Source organism: Pteropus vampyrus, unplaced genomic scaffold (genome assembly GCF_000151845.1).
Source record: "Pteropus vampyrus isolate Shadow unplaced genomic scaffold, Pvam_2.0 Scaffold60, whole genome shotgun sequence".
Taxonomy (NCBI): Eukaryota; Metazoa; Chordata; class Mammalia; order Chiroptera; family Pteropodidae; genus Pteropus; species Pteropus vampyrus.
In genome coordinates, this window is record NW_011888841.1 from 385,959 (window position 1) to 406,877 (window position 20,919).

Here is a 20,919-nt window from a genome sequence, read left to right on the forward strand (position 1 = left end):
TTTGGTGACAATTATGATTAGTTGCTCTCTATATATGTACACACACATATGTTTTATAGAGTTAATGTTCTTCTACTTGGTTGCAGAGATAATCTACTAAATAGATATGAAGAATTGAAAGATAGTAAATAGCTACAAAGTTATAGAAAGCAAGTGAAGCAATTCAGAGAGAAATCATTGTCCCGTAACATGGTTGTATAGAGTACAGAATCTGGAGTCAGACGGCTTCAGTGCAGATGCCAGCTCTACTGTTTCCTAGTTTTGTTACCTTAAGCAAATTGCTAGAACTCTGTGCCTTTGTTTCCTCTTCTATAAAATTAGGGTAATATTACCTACCTTAAATGATTGCTGTGAGGATTAAATGAGCTAAAAGCACTTCCAAGAGTGTCAGGTACATGTTTACATTAAAAAAAAAAAAAGTTTATTATTCATTAGTTTGTGGCTTATATCAATCAGCTACATTCTGTTGAAATATTTAGCCATTCTACTATTTTTATCTTCATTCTGACAGCAGTTTGAAGTATCTTAGCATTTAATTTATTCTTTTTACTGTGCTAGTATAAGTCACATATGAATTAAAGGTTTTTTAGGGAGACAGTCTTTTCTCATTCATCTCTGTATCTCCTTCAGTATCAGTACTCTGTACTAGTGTACACTTACTATATGTATTTTTTAAATGTATTTTTAAGAAAAGAACCGTTAATCAATTTACTTAGCATGTTAAATACTGATTTATGTTTGCTTCTGTTACTCTCTGTTTAGGAGAGGTTTCAGTTTCCAGCTCAAGTGACAGATGTGTCTGAAAATGCGAAAGATCTTATTCGAAGACTCATTTGCAGCAGAGAACATCGACTTGGTCAAAATGGAATAGAAGACTTTAAGAAACACCCATTTTTCAATGGAATTGATTGGGACAATATTCGAAACTGTGAAGCACCTTATATTCCAGAAGTTAGTAGCCCAACAGATACATCGAATTTTGACGTGGATGATGATTGTTTAAAGAATTCTGTGAGTATGACATTGTGAAGAAGTTCTGACCTCGTTTCTTTTTAATATGGTTATAAATTAATTTTATGGACCACCTTATCAATTATCAAACAATTATGGCTTCTAGTATTTATTCTCTCACAGATTCAAGAAATTAAGAGAGTATACTAGGAGCAGTATTAAAATTTAGAGGTTTACTTCTTAGATTAGCTATGCCATTAGGTTTCCTAAGAGGACAAATTAGATGCTTAAAATAGTGGGACTTCATGGTGGCAGAGTGAAGAGACTGGCAAATCTCTTCTTAAAAACCACTATGAAACTGGACAAAATTGTCAAAAACAACTATTTTGGGGCTTGACAAATCAACCCAAGGCAAATAAATTAAGAAGCATTTATTCATGAAAAACCAATGACCTTTGGTTAAAAACAGCTCCCTCCTCTGCCCCCCGACCGCTTGTCCCTCACCTCGGTTGGGGCAGTGGAACTGCTAGCGTGGCACTGCTTGTAAAATCCAGCAGCTTTGCTGACTTGATTTGGAGAGCTAAGTATCCTTGCCTGGTGGTATCACCACTGAAAATAGCAAACTTTCTAGGAAACGAATAAAGAAAGAAAATCTACAGCCTTACTAGCCCAAAGTTTGGCTGTTTGAGGTGAGTGACGGACCAGCAGATTAGCCAAATATTCAGCCATTTGTAGCTTGTGGGCCATACTGAAACAGGCCAGCATAGTTTGTCAGCCTCTGCTCTCAACCACTGAGTTATACTAAATTAGAAATTAGGAAAATAAGAAGATAAAATTTGTGGTTTTTGCTTTCTTAAGTGAATTTTTAATTCAGTTATTTTCTTTCTTATGGGTTTAATTCTGCACAAAAAATTTTTATGTTAATTTTATGTCACTTTTCACTGTTTAGTAGTATCATATTCAAGGCAGATAAGAATTTCTCTTATGCTTTCCTCTCTGAACCTCATAAGAAGAACAAAATGGACTTTCCTCATCAATTTTTATTATAGGAATTATATTTACTATTAACAGAAATTGTGAGTCATTCCAGATTAAATAGACAGTACAGTCCTGATTGTCTGCAGTGAGTTATGTTCAGTCAAGTTGCTGTGAAATTGCATTAGTGACTATTGAACCATCGCTCCTAGGGGAAAATGGGGTTAAGTTCCTGTGAACCTGTGGTCCAGACACTTTCATCAACCAAGGAAAACCTGCCCTTGTTTTATGTGTATTTCTATTTAAAGACACCTGTTTAGTAGATACTGTTGATTGACATTGAACTCACGGCCAACTGCGCTGAAACCCATGCCTGAATGAAGCTCATCTAACACATTTTTTTTTGCAAGGCACATCACAGTTTTCTGCCAACAAACGATGGCACTTCAGCATTGTGCTTGGAGGCCACTTTAAACAGCAAAGTAACTTGTAATAAGCATGAAAATGTGAAAAATGTGGCTCACTTAGACCTCGAAAAGGACACTTGTTTACATTTGAGAGCTGACACAGAAGGCGGAGCATCCCCTTGTTCAACTCCGGCTGTGGATACGTGCGTAGGGCAACTCAGACTTTTTTTTGCTCTGCACGTGTCTACAAATGGCTGCAAAAGTACTGTGAATATTGATTTTGGGTTACAAATTTTAGAGACGAGGCAAATTCTCAAGTGTGGAATAACATGGAAAGTGGCTGCGCTCCCAATATCAGTCAGACTTTCTGTATTTTCATTTATTGGAATTTTACAATAGCAATGTTCATGGTCTAAATTTTCTATCATCAAACATCTGTACCAAACTTATCAGCATTTCTAAATGGAACAGTCATATATTTCCTGTTTACAGTTAATATTTATAGCACAACCTACAGGTCATGGTTGCTTATTTCTTACCAGATGTTTTTACTTTCTTTAGGAAACGATGCCCCCACCAACACATACTGCATTTTCTGGCCACCACTTGCCGTTTGTTGGCTTTACCTATACTAGTAGCTGGTAAGTTTGAAAAGTTAATATCATTTGTACAATTTAAAGCAAATTAAAATGAATTTTGGTTTTAAAAAACAAGGTATAAGAAGAGTTTGTAAATCAAAAATTTTTTAAAATCAGATGAAGCTATTGCTGCAATAAGTTAGACATACAAAGTGAATAGAACATATAAGAATCTAACTCATTTTGGAGGAGAAAGATTAAGAGAAATAGAGATCCCAGAATCTTAGCAGTGGAGTAGGAATTCGAAGAGTCTCATGCAGATGAATAAATATTTTCTAGGTTGCAAGCATCAGAACTTTCAACCCATTTATCTTAATTATCTTTTACTGCATTCATATCGTCTCTTTCCTCTTCACCCAGTTTAAATTCCATTGAGAATGATTGTAATCACTCCTCGTGTGCCCCCTCAATTCCTCGACTGTCTCATTTTGTTACACTGGTTTTGCTATATCCATATTCATTATTACGATTCAATTTTCTGCCTGTACCTGTGCAGTGCAGTGTTTAGAGAAAAAGATCTGACCATTCTTACTGGTCTCACTTTAAGTTCATGATTTCCAACCTCAAGTGTCCCTTTTTACTGCCAGCCAGATATACCATATTACCCTAGCATTTTCACTCTTCTAGATATCTGTTTCACGTCGTGTACTTTCCTCTGAAACCCCTGTCATCCTCAGTCTTCCCTGATAATCTCGCTCCCTTTTTTGCTGAGAGGCTGAAGCAAACAGACAACTTCCACAAGCTCCCATCACCACATTTACCACCTACATAGTCTGGACCCATCAGCTTTTATTTTGTGCATGAACTGTGAGCTAAGGAACACCCCTTCCGCTCCCTCTTGCCTACTCTGGGGAATTGCTAGCTATTATAAGTTTTTTCCCTTTCTGTGTCATTTGCATAATTGCATATCAGCTCATACGCAGTTTTTCCTCCCACCTTAAAGCAAAATATAAAATCTCTCTTAATCTCACTTTCTTTACCAACCAACCATTTCTCTGCTCCACATCATAGTAAAATCACTTCCAGCTCTTGCTTATTCTATCCATTTTCCTCATTCTCCTTTCTTGACAGCACTCCAGCCACGTTTGCGCTCCCATCACTTCATGCAGACTGCCTTTACCATCGTCCCACCGACCTCCATGTTGCTAAATTCAACAGTCACATCTCAGTGCCCATCTTATTTGCCTCAGGACTAGTCTCATCTTATTTGCCACGGCTCCTCTCTTAGCTTCCAGGGCACTTAGCTTCCTGACTTCTCCTGGTTTTCTGGCCACTCCTTCTCAGTCTCACTTCTGCTGCCTCTTCCTCTCCCTTGTCTCATGGACGTCTTTGGATCCTTTCCATTTGTACTCTCTGGTGCTCGGCCACATGCTTGCTGATGGACTCCTAATGTGTGTGTCTAACTGAGACCTCTCCCTTCTCTTCTGCTTGAAATCTCTCTTAACCATTAACTTCAAATGTCCATAACCCTACTCCAGCCATACAGGTCTTCTTTGCAACCCATGAACTTGCCAGACGTATTCTCATTTCAGAGATTTTGCACTTCTGTTTCATGTGCCTGGAACGCTTCTCCGCCTGATAGTCCCAGAGCAGCCCCCACCGTGGACTATTCAGAGTTACTGAGTGGTGACCCCCTCACCACTTCATACTATTTCCTCTCCTCAATACTTCATTCCCCTTTTCCTGCTTTATGTTTTTCTCCCCAACATTTAACACTGTCTGATGTACTGCATATTTTATGTGTTTCTCTTGTTTGCTTTTTTTCCCTGTCACTGGACTATAAGCTTTACATGGGCGAGTTTTGTCTGTTTTGGTCATTGCCAAATGTCCCGCATGTCAAATATTTTTAATTAAATTGTATTGAATTAAAGAAACATTTCACTTTTGAATTCCAAATTCTGGTAAAAAGGACCATGGTTGATGCTTTTGACTATGGTTTCGCTTATGTGTTCACATAGTTTTAAACTACCAATAACCCTTCAGCAAACTTCATTTTATAATTTACGATTATTAAAATAAATTCAAGGTAATTTGGGCAGTTTAAGTTTTCATTTTTAAAAATGCTTCTAAAAGGTCATTTATGGTAATTTTGCAAAAAAAAAATGTGTTTTACAATCATTCTAGGTGGCTAATTGTAACTAGATAGACAAATCCATCTTTTAAATGAACAATTTCAAAAGGTTATCTTTTTTTCCCCAAACTTTTTGTTTCATTGTAAAGCCACATGTTTTTTTCCTTTTCTTCAGTGTTCTTTCCGACAGGAGCTGTTTAAGAGTGACAGCCGGTCCCACTTCACTGGAGCTTGATGTCAACGTTCAGAGGACTCTAGATAACAACTTAGCGACGGAAGCTTATGAAAGGAGAATTAAGCGCCTGGAACAGGAAAAACTTGAACTTAGTAGAAAACTTCAAGGTAAATATACTGTAAAGATAATATTTTCTTTTTTTTCTATTTTAATTCTTTTTATAATGTTTTTTAAATTTATTTGTAAATTATAGTCAACTTATTATATTAGTTGCAGATATATAACAGTGATAAGACATTTATGTACTTTATGAAGGCAGATGTATCTTGAGATTGCAGTATCTAAAATTCTTTATTAATCTCAATTTCAAGCAAACCCTCCATAATCTCCTTCTTGTAATTTTGTAGTTAACTCTTTCTGGTGCTTTAGCTCCAAAATCTTTTCATTCCACCATTACCTTCAATTCTGTCACTTTCACTGTTCCTCTTATACCTTCAGTTCTCATTTCTCGGCCCCTCATAATCACACCCCTCCATATACCCTCAAGTCTATTGTCCTCTTTCCGTTTGTCACATGTCTTTGGCAGAATACCAGCCCTGCTTAAATACAGTGTTGCATCTGTAACTGTGCAGCCGAAGGTAGCTTACTTAAAATACATAACGCTAAGCCCACTTCAAATTCTTGAACACTAATTTCAGATTGACTCTTAATAATGCCTAGCAATCCTACTTTTTTTCTTGGCCCTTTTCCCTACCCTTTGTTGCAAAATCCAATGATCATTTCCCAGTCCTCATCTTTTATCCTATCAGCAGCATTCAGTCCAGTTGACCATTTTCCCTTCCTGACCGCTCTTTCTTCCTTTGGCTTCTGGGGTACTGTAGCTTCCTCATAAACTAGTTAGTCTCGTTTGCTGATTTCTCCTTAAATGTTTGACCTCTGAATGTTAGGATACTCCAGAGTACTCCACGCTTTTAGTTGTTCAGGACTAAGACATTAGAGTCATCTTTAAACCGTCTCATTCTCTCACACCTCACATCAGATCCATCAGCAAATCAGGTTAGCTCTGCTGTCACAATAGATCCAGAATCTGGTTATCACTCACTGTGGTGCCCCTGCCCTGTTTCAAATCACCAGCAAGGGATACCTGTATCGCTGCATAGCTTCCTAACTGGTTTCCCTGCTTTACCTCCCCCCACCCACCCCCACACCTTTCCACAGTCTGTTTTCAACATAACAGCCAAATAATCCTATTAAAATATAATTTAGATCATTTTACTTCACTCTCTCATTCTCACTCCCAAAGGGCTTTCCATCTTATTCACATTAACAGCCAAACTCATTTCAGTGGCCTAAGGACATTTTTGATCCGGCTTTTTATTATTTTTCTGACTCATCCCCTACTACTCTCTCGCATGTTCATTCTGTCCTAGCCCCCTGGGCTCCTTGGCTAGGACAGAATCTTACACAGATCTCACACATCCCTGCCTCAGGGTCTTTGCATTAGCTGTTGTCCTGCCTTAAATATTTTTCCTTTGGTCTTCACATGACTCATTCCCTTACCTCTCTCAGGTCTCCACCTGAGTGTTATTTTTCAGTGAAGCCTTTATCCCCAGTACTCACTATCCCCCTTTAATGCTTTATTTTCTCCCAAATAAAAGATGTAACATACAATGCATTTTACTTATTCATTTTGTGAATGAAGGAATGTTATATAAACAATCAAATTTATAACTCTTAAGGAAGTTCTGCAATAAAAAAATTTTGCTATTATACTTTAGAGGCCCAGTTAAGAAAAGGGCTCTATGGACATCAATAAAGCAGACTGTTTTCTGATTTTCAATAAATTGCTAAGATCTCTGCATGTGAATTACTCCTCTTTGTGAAGCAATTTGTTTTGATGGCCCTTATACAATGATATATGTAAATTTTATTTGACATATAACACTGTATAAATTTATGGTGTATAGTGTGTTAATTTGATATGTTTATAATTGTAATATGATTGCTATTGTAGTGATATTTAGCATCTCTGTCACATTCCGCCTTCTCTTCTGCTTGAAATCTCTCTTAACCATTAACTTCAAATGTCCATAACCCTACTCCAGCCATACAGGTCTTCTTTGCAACCCATGAACTTGCCAGACGTATTCTCAGTTCAGAGATTTTGCACTTCTGTTTCATGTGCCTGGAACGCTTCTCCGCCTGATAGTCCCAGAGCAGCCCCCACCGTGGACTATTCAGAGTTACTGAGTGGTGACCCCCTCACCACTTCATATTATTTCCTCTCCTCAATACTTCATTCCCCTTTTCCTGCTTTATGTTTTTCTCCCCAACATTTAACACTGTCTGATGTACTGCATATTTTATGTGTTTCTCTTGTTTGCTTTTTTTCCCTGTCACTGGACTATAAGCTTTACATGGGCGAGTTTTGTCTGTTTTGGTCATTGCCAAATGTCCCGCATGTCAAATATTTTTAATTAAATTGTATTGAATTAAAGAAACATTTCACTTTTGAATTCCAAATTCTGGTAAAAAGGACCATGGTTGATGCTTTTGACTATGGTTTCGCTTATGTGTTCACATAGTTTTAAACTACCAATAACCCTTCAGCAAACTTCATTTTATAATTTACGATTATTAAAATAAATTCAAGGTAATTTGGGCAGTTTAAGTTTTCATTTTTAAAAATGCTTCTAAAAGGTCATTTATGGTAATTTTGCAAAAAAAAAATGTGTTTTACAATCATTCTAGGTGGCTAATTGTAACTAGATAGACAAATCCATCTTTTAAATGAACAATTTCAAAAGGTTATCTTTTTTTCCCCAAACTTTTTGTTTCATTGTAAAGCCACATGTTTTTTTCCTTTTCTTCAGTGTTCTTTCCGACAGGAGCTGTTTAAGAGTGACAGCCGGTCCCACTTCACTGGAGCTTGATGTCAACGTTCAGAGGACTCTAGATAACAACTTAGCGACGGAAGCTTATGAAAGGAGAATTAAGCGCCTGGAACAGGAAAAACTTGAACTTAGTAGAAAACTTCAAGGTAAATATACTGTAAAGATAATATTTTCTTTTTTTTCTATTTTAATTCTTTTTATAATGTTTTTTAAATTTATTTGTAAATTATAGTCAACTTATTATATTAGTTGCAGATATATAACAGTGATAAGACATTTATGTACTTTATGAAGGCAGATGTATCTTGAGATTGCAGTATCTAAAATTCTTTATTAATCTCAATTTCAAGCAAACCCTCCATAATCTCCTTCTTGTAATTTTGTAGTTAACTCTTTCTGGTGCTTTAGCTCCAAAATCTTTTCATTCCACCATTACCTTCAATTCTGTCACTTTCACTGTTCCTCTTATACCTTCAGTTCTCATTTCTCGGCCCCTCATAATCACACCCCTCCATATACCCTCAAGTCTATTGTCCTCTTTCCGTTTGTCACATGTCTTTGGCAGAATACCAGCCCTGCTTAAATACAGTGTTGCATCTGTAACTGTGCAGCCGAAGGTAGCTTACTTAAAATACATAACGCTAAGCCCACTTCAAATTCTTGAACACTAATTTCAGATTGACTCTTAATAATGCCTAGCAATCCTACTTTTTTTCTTGGCCCTTTTCCCTACCCTTTGTTGCAAAATCCAATGATCATTTCCCAGTCCTCATCTTTTATCCTATCAGCAGCATTCAGTCCAGTTGACCATTTTCCCTTCCTGACCGCTCTTTCTTCCTTTGGCTTCTGGGGTACTGTAGCTTCCTCATAAACTAGTTAGTCTCGTTTGCTGATTTCTCCTTAAATGTTTGACCTCTGAATGTTAGGATACTCCAGAGTACTCCACGCTTTTAGTTGTTCAGGACTAAGACATTAGAGTCATCTTTAAACCATCTCATTCTCTCACACCTCACATCAGATCCATCAGCAAATCAGGTTAGCTCTGCCGTCACAATAGATCCAGAATCTGGTTATCACTCACTGTGGTGCCCCTGCCCTGTTTCAAATCACCAGCAAGGGATACCTGTATCGCTGCATAGCTTCCTAACTGGTTTCCCTGCTTTACCTCCCCCCACCCACCCCCACACCTTTCCACAGTCTGTTTTCAACATAACAGCCAAATAATCCTATTAAAATATAATTTAGATCATTTTACTTCACTCTCTCATTCTCACTCCCAAAGGGCTTTCCATCTTATTCACATTAACAGCCAAACTCATTTCAGTGGCCTAAGGACATTTTTGATCCGGCTTTTTATTACTTTTCTGACTCATCCCCTACTACTCTCTCGCATGTTCATTCTGTCCTAGCCCCCTGGGCTCCTTGGCTAGGACAGAATCTCACACAGATCTCACACATCCCTGCCTCAGGGTCTTTGCATTAGCTGTTGTCCTGCCTTAAATATTTTTCCTTTGGTCTTCACATGACTCATTCCCTTACCTCTTTCAGGTCTCCACCTGAGTATTATTTTTCAGTGAAGCCTTTATCCCCAGTACTCACTATCCCCCTTTAATGCTTTATTTTCTCCCAAATAAAAGATGTAACATACAATGCATTTTACTTATTCATTTTGTGAATGAAGGAATGTTATATAAACAATCAAATTTATAACTCTTAAGGAAGTTCTGCAATAAAAAAATTTTGCTATTATACTTTAGAGGCCCAGTTAAGAAAAGGGCTCTGTGGACATCAATAAAGCAGACTGTTTTCTGATTTTCAATAAATTGCTAAGATCTCTGCATGTGAATTACTCCTCTTTGTGAAGCAATTTGTTTTGATGGCCCTTATACAATGATATATGTAAATTTTATTTGACATATAACACTGTATAAATTTATGGTGTATAGTGTGTTAATTTGATATGTTTATAATTGTAATATGATTGCTATTGTAGTGATATTTAGCATCTCTGTCACATTCCGTAATTATTATATAACTTTCTCTAAATTCATCATACTGTTCGTTTGCTCTCTACGGCTTATTAACTGCTCGTTGCAAGTTGGTACCCTTAAACAGCATCAGTCTTACTCTCTCCACCCCATCCCCTGGTAACCATCATTTTACTGTTTTTTGCAAGTTTGACCTTTTTGCATTCCATATATAAATGATATCATACAGTATTTTTCTTTCTCAGTCTGATTTATCTCACTTAGCATAATGTGCTCAAGGTCCATCTGAGTTGCTGCAAATGGCAGGATATCCTTTCTCATGGTTGAATACTATTCCGTTGTGTGTACACACACACACACACACACACACACACACACACACACACACTCTCCATTTTTTTAAACTATTCATTTATTGATGCACATTTGTTTCCATTCCTTGGCTCTTATGAATAATGTTGCAATAAATATGGGAGTATATGTATGTCTTTGAAATCCTGTTTTTATTTTCTTTTGCTATACATGCAAAAGTGGAATTGCTAGATCATATAATATATCTATTTATAATTTTTTGAGAAACCTCCATGTTGTTTTCCATAGAGGTTGGACCAGTTTACATTCCCACCAACAGCGTATGCGTGTTTCCTTTTCACCACATCCTTGCCAGCACCTCTTTGTCTTCTTGATGACAGGCATCCTAACAGGTGTGGGCTCATATCTCATTGTGGTTTTGATTTGCATTTTCCTGGTGATGAGTGATGTTAGCATCATTTCTTGTGCCTGCTGGCCATGTTGATGTCTTTTTTGGAAAAATGTCTATTTAGGACCTCTGCTCGTTTTTTTTTTTTTCTTTTTTTTTGAGATCTGGCGATATTTTGGCCAATTTTTTCTTTTTTTTATGGTGACATTGGTTAATGAAATTCAGTAAGTTTTAGGTGTACAATTTAACAGTAAGGCACATATGTATATATTGCATTGCGTGACTTCTACTCATTTTTAAATTGGATTTTTTGTTGTTGTTATTTAAGTTGTATGAGTTCTTTATATAGTTTGGATATAAGTTCCTTATTCAATATATGGTTTGCAGAATTTTTCTCCTATTCTGTGGGTTGTCTTTTCATGTTATTCTTTTTTTTTCTTCTTTTTTTTTTTCTTGAATTCTTTATAAGATCACAATATTCCACGTCTTTGACTTTGGTTGCTGGAGAATTGTCATTTTCTTTTTGTGATTGTATTACCGTGACTTTTCAGTGTTTCACGAAATGTGCTTGTGCCATCACATTTGAAGTTGCAAACACTTTTCTTAGGTCATGCTTTGTTTACTTTGATTCTAACAGTTCAACAGGTTGGCAATCAGAAGCCTGTCTTTTATTTTCCAGAAGGTGGCGACATAGTACAGGTTTTTGGTTGTTCTCACAGGTGTTGACTCACTTCTAAAGTTTGGAGTGTGCATTTAAATATGATAATGACAGCACGGGGGCGGGGCGGGGGGGAGGTGTGTGCTTAGCCTCGGGGACTTTGGCCAGTAGGGGGATTCTAGAGTTGGGGAGTCCCAAGTTCTGTGGATGGATAGCAGTAACTTTATTCCTTCAGTTCTGTTTGTCTGCCTCTTCTCTTTCTGTTCCCTCTGCCCGGTTGCTGAGGTCTTTCCTCAGAAATCCAGATGTTGCTGAAGAGCAAAGGGGTCCCTCTGGCTGCAGCCCTTGTGGCAAGGTGGACTTTTACTCACCACTTTCACTTCCTGCCTCCTCTGCTAGCGAGGTCACTGCTGCCACTGCTGCTGCAGCCCCTTCAGCTCTGTAGCCTCCGCTCAGGCCCAGTCTGCCAACTTTTGGATGCACAGATGCGTGGACCTTTTGGGTGTGTTGGTGTGCTGTACAGAGGCACTTCTGATTGGTTATGGATATCCAGTTAGTTGTAAATTGAATGGGATAGAAAAAAGGAATGACCCATGTCACCATGATGCTGACATCACTCTGTTGTGATTTTTTTTTTTTTTTAACACCTACAGCACCTGGTCTTCCTAGGTGGTCTCCCATCCAAGTACTAACCAGGCCCGACCCTGCTTAGCTTCCGAGATCAGACTGGGTCGGGCGTGTTCAGGGTGGCATGGCCGTAGACTGTTTTGATTTTTAAATGATGATATATGATAAAGTGTGCAAGTACTCTACTTTTAAGTGTAAGCCCCATAAATGTTTAGATATGTGTACATTTGTGTAATCTCTTCCCCGATCAATATATAGAACACTGCTAGCATAGCATAAAGTTCCCTCATGCCCCTTGCCAATTTGTAAGCTATCACCCTAAAGTAAACACTATCCTAATTATTTTTTACCATTAATTAATTTTACTTGTTCTTAAATTTCATATAAATGGTACCATATAGTATGTTCTCATTTGTATCTGGCTTCTTTCACTCAACATGTCAGATTCATGTATGTTCTGTATATATCGATAGTTCATTCTTTTTTTATACTGCTGGTTAGTATTACATTGTACATAAATACAAAAATTTGTTTATCTAATACCTTAATATGTTCTGCCTCATATAACACAATACAGCAGATTAGTGGCTCACCAACAACAGAAATTTGTTTCTCACAGTTCTGGAGGCTGGGAGTTCAAGATCAAAGTGCTGTCCTGGTCAAGTGAGGCTTCATAGCTTGTACTTTCTTGCTGTGTCCTGACCTGATGGCAGGGGCTAGGGATCTCCAGGGGCTCATCTCATCTACTGTCGATTCCTCCTAATATATTCTTCGTTTCAGTTATTGTAGTCCTCATTTCCGAATGGTTCTTTTTTTGTGTTCTAGCTCCACTTTTATGTTTTCTAGCTCTTCGTTAAAGTTCTCACTGAGTTCATCAACTCTTCCCCTAAGTTTGTTGAGCATCTTTATAACCAGTGTTTTGAACTCTATATGTAATAGATTGCTTGTCTCCATTTTGTTTCGTTTTTTTTTTTTTTTTTCTGGAGCTTTTCTTTCATGTGGAACATGTTTCTTTGTCTCCCCATTTTGGCTGCCTCCCTGTGTTTGTTTCTATGTATTAGGTAGGACTTCTGAGTCTCCTGGTCTTAGTAGACTGGCTTTATATAATAGGTGTCTTATGGGTCCCAGTGATGCATTCTTCCCTGGTCATCTGAGCACGGTGGTCAAGGTGTGTCCCTGGTGTGGGTTGTATGTGCCCTCCTGTTGTAGTTGATCCTTGGTTGCTGTTTGCACGCCGATGGGAGGGATTGACCCTCGGGCTGATTGGTTGTAAGGATTGGCCAGTGAGGGGCTGACCCTACAGAGCAGGATTCAGAACTCTGGGGCCTGCCCAGCCTGCCTTTCGGGTGCATCTTCCTCATATGCAGCCCTGGGTGGTGCTCAGGCTACTGAGCTGATCGAAGCAGGCCACCAGGTGTGCTGGCTCAAGGGCCACTTGGGAGGGGTCCAGCTGCAGGCCAAGTTCAGCTGCGGTCTGTGCACCTTGGGGGCCATCTGGTAGGAGTCATCAAGCACTCCATAGATGGCTGCCACCCTTGTAAGTCTTACTAGGTGCCTTGAGAGGCCAAGCCAGGAACCAAGGCCAGCTGCCGCTAGTGCTGGGCTTAGGGCTGCTAGCAAGAGGTACGGGGCACACTGAGGCCAGATGCTACTTGTTTGGGATTTGGGAACCTTTGAGGGATTTTAAGAGTCTCCCGAATGAGCCAAGACAGGCCATTTGTGTGGAGAAAACCACTGAAAGAGGCTCGGGTGGGCCTCAGGTTTGGGGAGAGTTGAGGTCTCAGGAAATCACCAGAGCAGGGCGACCTAAGTTAGCCAGGTTGATGGAGACTCAGATATGATGGCTCCTTTGTCTGCTAGGAGGTAGGTGGGCTCAACAGAGGAACAGCAGATACTGCCAGCACTTCTGCTTAGAAGAAGCCGCATCTCCAGCCCTTGCTACGAAGCCAGACAACTCAGCTCCTTCCCATATGTCCCTGGTGCCTCTCGAGCTGCTGCCCCAGCTCTGGAGCTCAGAGTTAGCAAGTTTGTGCATGGCCCTTTAAGAGGAACATCTGTCATGAAGATCAAGTATTGATGGTTATCTAGGGAGGTTAGGGACAAGGGTGTAAGGGTGACGTTATACTTCCCAATTTTTATATTTTCTGGTTTTTGAACCATGTGACTGTATTGCCTATTCAGAACATTACACTAAATTCAAAAGTAGCTGGAAACAAACAAACAAAAAAGAGGAACATCTGTGACTCCCACAGCCCTCCATCTTATTCAGGCACAATCCTCACTGGTTTTCAGAGCCCAAAGTTGTGGGAATGTCTGTTCCCCGCACTCGAACCCTGGGCTTGGGAACCCAGTGTGGAGCGGGGATCCCTCACTTCTTGGAGTGGAGGGAGCTCTGCAGCCAGATACCCTCCCAATTCTTGACCCTTCTGATTCTTGACCAACACATGTGTTTATAGAACTGACCTGTTTCACGTCTCTGCCTCTCCTACTGGTCTTGAGGTGACCTCTTATGTATGACCCCATTTGTAGGACTTCTGTTCAGTCAGATCTCAGGCAATTCCCAGTGATGGTTGTTCTGTAGATTCATTGTAATTTCGATGTGGTCACGAGATGGGGTGAGCATAGCGTCTACCTTCACTGCCCTTTTGACTGGAATCTGCTTTCATTTTTGAAGGATATTTTGCTGGGTTAGAAATCTAGCTTGGCAGGTTTTTTTTCTCATAACGTTCTACAGATATCATTCCACTGTTTTATGATATCCTTTACATTTGCAAAGTCAGCTGTTAATTGTGGTCTCTTGAATGTATCTTATTTTCCGTCTCACTACTTTTAAGATATTTCTTCTTAACTTCAGTTTTAAGCAGTTTAAGATCTGCCTAGCTATAGTTTACTTTGTATTAATATAAAACTCTGTTTAAATTGCATCGAGCTTCTGGAATCTTGATTGATATCTTTTATTCATTTTGGAGATTTTAAGCTATAATCTCTGGGGTTTTTTTGTTTTGTTTTGTTTTACCCCATTCACTCTCTCCTCTCCTTCTGGGACTCCCAATTGTGTATATCATATACCGTGTCCCACATTTCTTATCTTGTTTCTCTCATTCTTAGTTTTGTTTGTGTTTAATTTTAATATTTTTTTGACTTACCTTCATGTTCATTAACTTTGTTTTCTACTGTATCTATTTTGGTGTTAAGTCCATCCAATGAGTCTTAATTTCAGATATTGTCTCTTTTAGTTCAAGAATATCCATTTGATTCTTAAAGTTTTCAGTTCTTTGTTGAAATTTTTCATCTTTTTATTTGTTTTTCTCTCTCTTTTAACATATTAATAATAGTTATTTTAAAGTCCTCGTGTGGTACTTCCAACACCTGAATCATCTGTGGCTCTGCCTCTTTTTTGTTTTGTTTTGTTTTGTTTCTTTCTGGTTATCGATCATACTTTCATGTGTTTCCAAATGTGTCATAGTTTTTATTGAATGACAAATATCATGGATAAAAATAATGTAGAGAATGATCTTTGTGTTATTTTCACTCCAGATAGGGTTTTCCCTGTCATTGTCCAATCAGAAATTGAGCTAGGACAAGGCCGAGTCACATTTTAATTAGACTCAACTTACTTCTGGTTTCAGCTGTCACGAGAGGATAACTAGCTGGAACTCGGTTGGGGCTCTTATTCTTTCACTTTAAAACTGTGTGAGATTTATTCTTCCCTTCACTCTGCTACTCCATGCCACTTCCAAATATGGCAATTGCCTTCATGGAGAAAATGGCCATGTGTTTGAGATAAGCCCTCTTCCTCAAGCAAGTCTTTGCCTCTGAATACTCCAATATTGGAAATTTAAGTCTGTCTTTTAGTAGCTCCTTAGCTTATATGTAGCCCCCAGATACAACAAATATCCTATGAGGAAAAGAGCACCACATATTTAGGGATTCTGAAGTTTCCATATTGTTGTACCACCCCCACCTATTCTCCAGAAGCTGTGATTTTTTTTTTCTAGCTTAATATTTTTCAATTCAGGACAAACTTCAGTCTAAGCCCACTCACAGAATTGCATAAGGTTCCGAGGTAAGAGGCAGCTGTCATAGCCTTTTTACTTCCGAATGTCTCATCCTTCTCTAATTAATTAGTCCTCCTTGCTTTCTCAGATACATGATGTTTGTAAAAATAATATTTTTGCAAATTATACAGTGTATTTTTAACTTTTCGCAGTAGAATAATGACCTGTTACTTCGTACTTGATCTTACTCTGAATGAGAAATTCCTATATCTCAGGTTGTTTTTTTTTTTGATGGTTTGAATTCTTCAGTATGTTCTTAGAGAGTATCATTACATGTGATTAGTATCGTTTACATAAAGTAAACCCAATGAAAATATAAAACCCTTGTCTTTCAGTATTAATACCTGTTTCATACAATGGCATAGGTCAACATTAAAGCATATATACCACGTTGGTCCCATAAAATTATAATGGAGTTGAAAAATTCCTATGGCTTAGCCTTCATAATGATAGCCTTCATAATGTCATAGAGCAACTCATTACTTACATGTTTGTGGTGATGCTGGTATAAACAAACCTACTGTGCTGCCAGTTATGTAAAAGTATAACACATACAATTGCAGTGATAAGATACACCATCTAGGTTTGTATAACTACAGTCTTATGATTTTGGAGCAATGACAGAATCACCTAACAACATATTTCTCAGAACATATTGTTAAGTGGTACATGACTGCAATATGAAGCAATCAGTAATAATTTGTCCTAATAAAAACTGACTGTTTGAGAACCCCCCATGAGATAGCAGAATAACTAAACTTTTGAACCAGACTCATCTATAGGTTGGCCTCAACTTTCCTACATGAATTTCTTAAGGCCAGCAGTTTGCATATTATATATTAACATCTTTAAATCTCCCTTAATACACCAGACTCAGTTTTTTATACATCATCTGACATATGACATTTTGAGGTTATCACATGATAACACTCCCTGCTAGGATTAAAGGGGGCCGCATAGTCAACTCATTGTCAGAGTGTACCAACAGTGTTTAAAACTGAAAATCTCACATATTAGAAGGTAGATTCTCTCCTACAAATATTGTAATTTAAAAGACACAGTGATGGAGTTGTATGATTTAATTTTACATGCTTTTTGTCAGTGGATTGTTTTGACCAGTAGAATTATATAAAGATTTCTCTAGAAAGAGATATATTGCTAAGAGTTTTAAAAATTTAGAGTATGGTCTTATTTCTTATCCCTTCTTTTCTTTTATTTTTTTAGAGTCAACGCAGACTGTCCAAGCTCTGCAGTATTCAACTGTTGATGGTCCACTAACAGCAAGCAAAGATTTAGAAATAAAAAACTTAAAAGAAGAAATCGAAAAACTAAGGAAACAAGTAAGAGGTAAATTTCAGTGATTCACTATTAATTCAGTTCAGTAGGTTTTTAAAATGTTTTATTCACACACAAAACATTTATCGAATACTTGTCATATGTTATGTGATGTGAGCTATATGTCAGGGAGGGAAAAGCAACTAAGAATGGTTTCTACTCTCAGGAAGCTCACGTTTTGGTCTGGGGAAAAGATAAACAAATAGTTTTTGCAATACATGTGAAGAGGTGTAAGAAAAATAAATGTAAGTACATGAAGAGTACATAGGAGGAGCACCTGAGCCAGATATAAATTAACAAAGATGACTTCTTTAAAAAACTATTAGTGTGGGACATGTAGTTCAAATTTGTCTGACAAAGCATGTGTATTAGTAGGAGTGAGGAAGGAAGGACAGTGTAGACAAGGGAATTGCATGTGTACAGGCATTAAGGCATGTGAAATTTTATTTTTTTTCGTAACAAGTTTTCGGCGTATTGCTGAGAGATTAAAGTTAATTCTGACAACTGTCGATATACCTATTATATCCATTTATTCATTTCATCCATTCAACCCATTTTTATCGGTACGCAGATACAGCGCCTATGTACCAGGTGTTGTTTTAGGCTCTTGCATGTTGGAAGGTGACAGGTACTTAAAAATAGAGTAGAATAAGAAGAATAGGTCAGAAGCGCAAGAAAAGGAGTCTTAAAATTTTAAGAAGGGTGGTCCAAGTATAAGCCTTATTGAGAGAGAAGGTGACATGTGAACAAAAACTTGAAAAAGGTAAGGGGCTTAGCCATGCGGTTAAATAGGGAACTCGTGTTCCAAGCAGAAGGACCAACCAGTGCAAAGGCCGTAGAGTCAGAATGGGCCTCGTGAGTCCACATAAAACACAGGGCAGCCTGGTAGGAGTGGAATGAACAGAGGAAATATGGCATGAGATGAGGTTAGAGAAGTAAAGATGTGGAACAGGCTTGTTGCCTAATCAGTAGTCGTACTGTTTTAAGGGCTTTGGTTTTTTCTGTGAAATGTGAACCTTTTATAGGGTTTAGAGGCTCTGTTCATTTTTGTTTCATTCTGTTTTTTCTATTGTTTGGTTATTTCTACTGGTATGGCTTCCAGTTTACTGATTATTCTTCTGACCCCTCCTTTGTGCTGTTGAATCCATCCACTGAGATTTTTATTTTATTCATTTTTTAAATTTCCATTTTGTTGTTCTTTAATTTTATTTTTCTTTGCTGAAATTTTACCTTTGTTCAGGCCTTCTGGTTTTTTATCTCTTTCAAATATGTTTATAACTGCTCATTTAAGCATTTTCGTCACAGTTGTTTTAAAGTCTTGTGAGATACTTCTAACATCTCTGTTATTTCAGTGTTGGCATCTAGTGATTTTCTCATTCAAGTTGAGATTTTCTTGGTTTTTGATAGGATGAGTGATTTTTGGTTAATGACTTTGCATCTCATTTAAACCTTCCATTTTAGCTGGCTTGATATTCCTCTAGCAATAGGAAGGGGATTCCTGCCTCCTTACTGCTAGGTTGTGGTAGAAGTCACATTTCCCCACGTGGCCTTCTTTGACACCCAGAGAAGGGTTCCTTCTTACTCCTGGAAGAGGTTGGAGGTTTCGGCCCCCACCTGGTTTCCACGGACACTGGGGTGGGATGGTCCTACTACCACCGGGCAGGGGTGAAAATTGAAAATTCCTGCTCTCTTCTTAGGCCACCCCAGTGGGGAGAGGGCCACGGTCATTACTGCTGGGCGGCCGTGGGGTCCTCGTTCCCCATGTGGTCTCCACTGACACTGCATGTGGGAAGGAGCTCGTTACCAGCCTGGGGTGTGAGCATTCTGGCCCCGCACTGTTCCTTCTCTGAGCACCTTTGCGGTGCGTTCAGCCACTTCATCATAGCCTCATGTGACCGGAAAACTTACCCTGCGTCGTTCCAGTGTTTCTGACACCACAGTGTCAGGTTCCATTGTCTCTAGCTGGTCATCCTTTTTCTCTACAAATTTTAGTTGTCTTTGGTTTGTTTTATGGATAATGTCCGGGGGTTTTAGTTGTACTGAGTAGAGAAAAGGGGAAATGCAGAGGCATTTCCATCTTTCTGGAAGCAGAAGTCCCCGAGTAAGTTTTTAAAATGTAAATATGATCACATCACAGATTCACATTCATGCTTAAATACCTTCAGTGGGTCCCCATTGCTGCAGGATAGAATTAAAATTTCTCAGTTCCATTGCAAGGCCCTTCATTGTCTTGCATGCATTTGCCTCTCCAGCGTCCTCGCTTGTCGCTTCTCCTTCACCCACTGATCCCAGCCATAGCGAATGGCTTTTAGTTCCACCTAATCCCCTCCAGGGTTTTTACATATTTGTTGTTTTTTTCTTTCTTTTCCCTCCCTTCTTCTTTCTGTCCTTCCCTTCCTTCCTTCTTTCCATCCTGACTGCCCGCTTGTTTGCTGGATACTGGCAAGCTTCCACTCCTCTATAATACTTTTCGCTGACTTTTTTTTTATTGGTATATTACTTTACTTTCCTCTTTCACCACTAGACTGTAAGCTCCTTGAAAACAGGGACTTCGTTTTGTTCATGAATATGTCCAAGTGTCTGTAACAGTAATTGGCACATAAAAAACCCTAAATCGGTATTCGTTAGTGAATGAATGAGTGAATGACTAAATGAAACCTCACTCTTGGAAACCTTCTCTGACCACTTTCTACGGTATCTTTGTACATTGTGTACAAAGGCAGTTCCCAACATGTGTTCATTCCTTACATACAAATCGGCGGTCCCTGGGAACAATCACCCTGATTGAGGAAATTAGTTACCATTCAGTTCCTATTGATTGAACTTTCCTTCATTTGCTTCACTCCTACCTTTTCCTTAAATTTAATGGTTACGGGACTACGCTTACTCATTATTTTTAGCCATTTTCCAGGAGTGGAAAAGAATCAGTGAAAATAATGTTGACAGAAAGGATAAATCTTCCTTTCTAGTGTTCCTTCCTCCCAGGCTCTTTTCTTGATCGTACGCTAGTCTCGGTGATGCCCTTGATTCCGTTCCATCTCTTCAGTATCATTCATTCACTATTCTTTAATGTGGTAATAATATATATATATATCTCATAAATTTGATCATTTAAACTATTTTTAGGTGTACAGGTTAGTGGCGTTAAATACATTCATCATGCCGTGAATTCATTACCACCATCTCCAGAATCTTCCATCATCCCAAACTGAAATTCTTTACCCATTAAACAATAACTCCCCATTCCTCCCACCCAGTAGCCCTTGACAACCACCGTTCTGCTTTCTGTTTTTTTGTTTTTGTTTTTTTTTAATTAACTAGGAACCTCATATGGGCAGAATCATAAAATATCTGTCCTTATATGACTGAATTATTTTACTTAGCATAATGTCTTCAAGGTTCATCCATGTGGTAGCTTATGTCAGAATTTCCTACCTTAATA

General features: G+C 38.4%; 1 protein-coding gene and 1 non-coding gene across 2 annotated transcripts in view; one reads left to right on the forward strand and one right to left on the reverse strand.

Annotated features, from left to right (window-relative positions):
• CDC42BPA (CDC42 binding protein kinase alpha) overlaps positions 1-20,919 on the forward strand; it is a 280,756-nt gene that overhangs the window by 114,501 nt on the left and 145,336 nt on the right. Inside the window, 4 exon segments of the mRNA XM_023531028.1 lie at positions 763-1,011; positions 2,895-2,974; positions 5,218-5,384; positions 17,367-17,489. Of these exon segments, the coding sequence (XP_023386796.1) occupies positions 763-1,011; positions 2,895-2,974; positions 5,218-5,384; positions 17,367-17,489 (619 nt within the window).
• LOC111740275 lies at positions 12,102-12,220 on the reverse strand. Its single transcript, XR_002780562.1, has one exon. It is a non-coding gene; the product is annotated as a 5S ribosomal RNA (ribosomal RNA).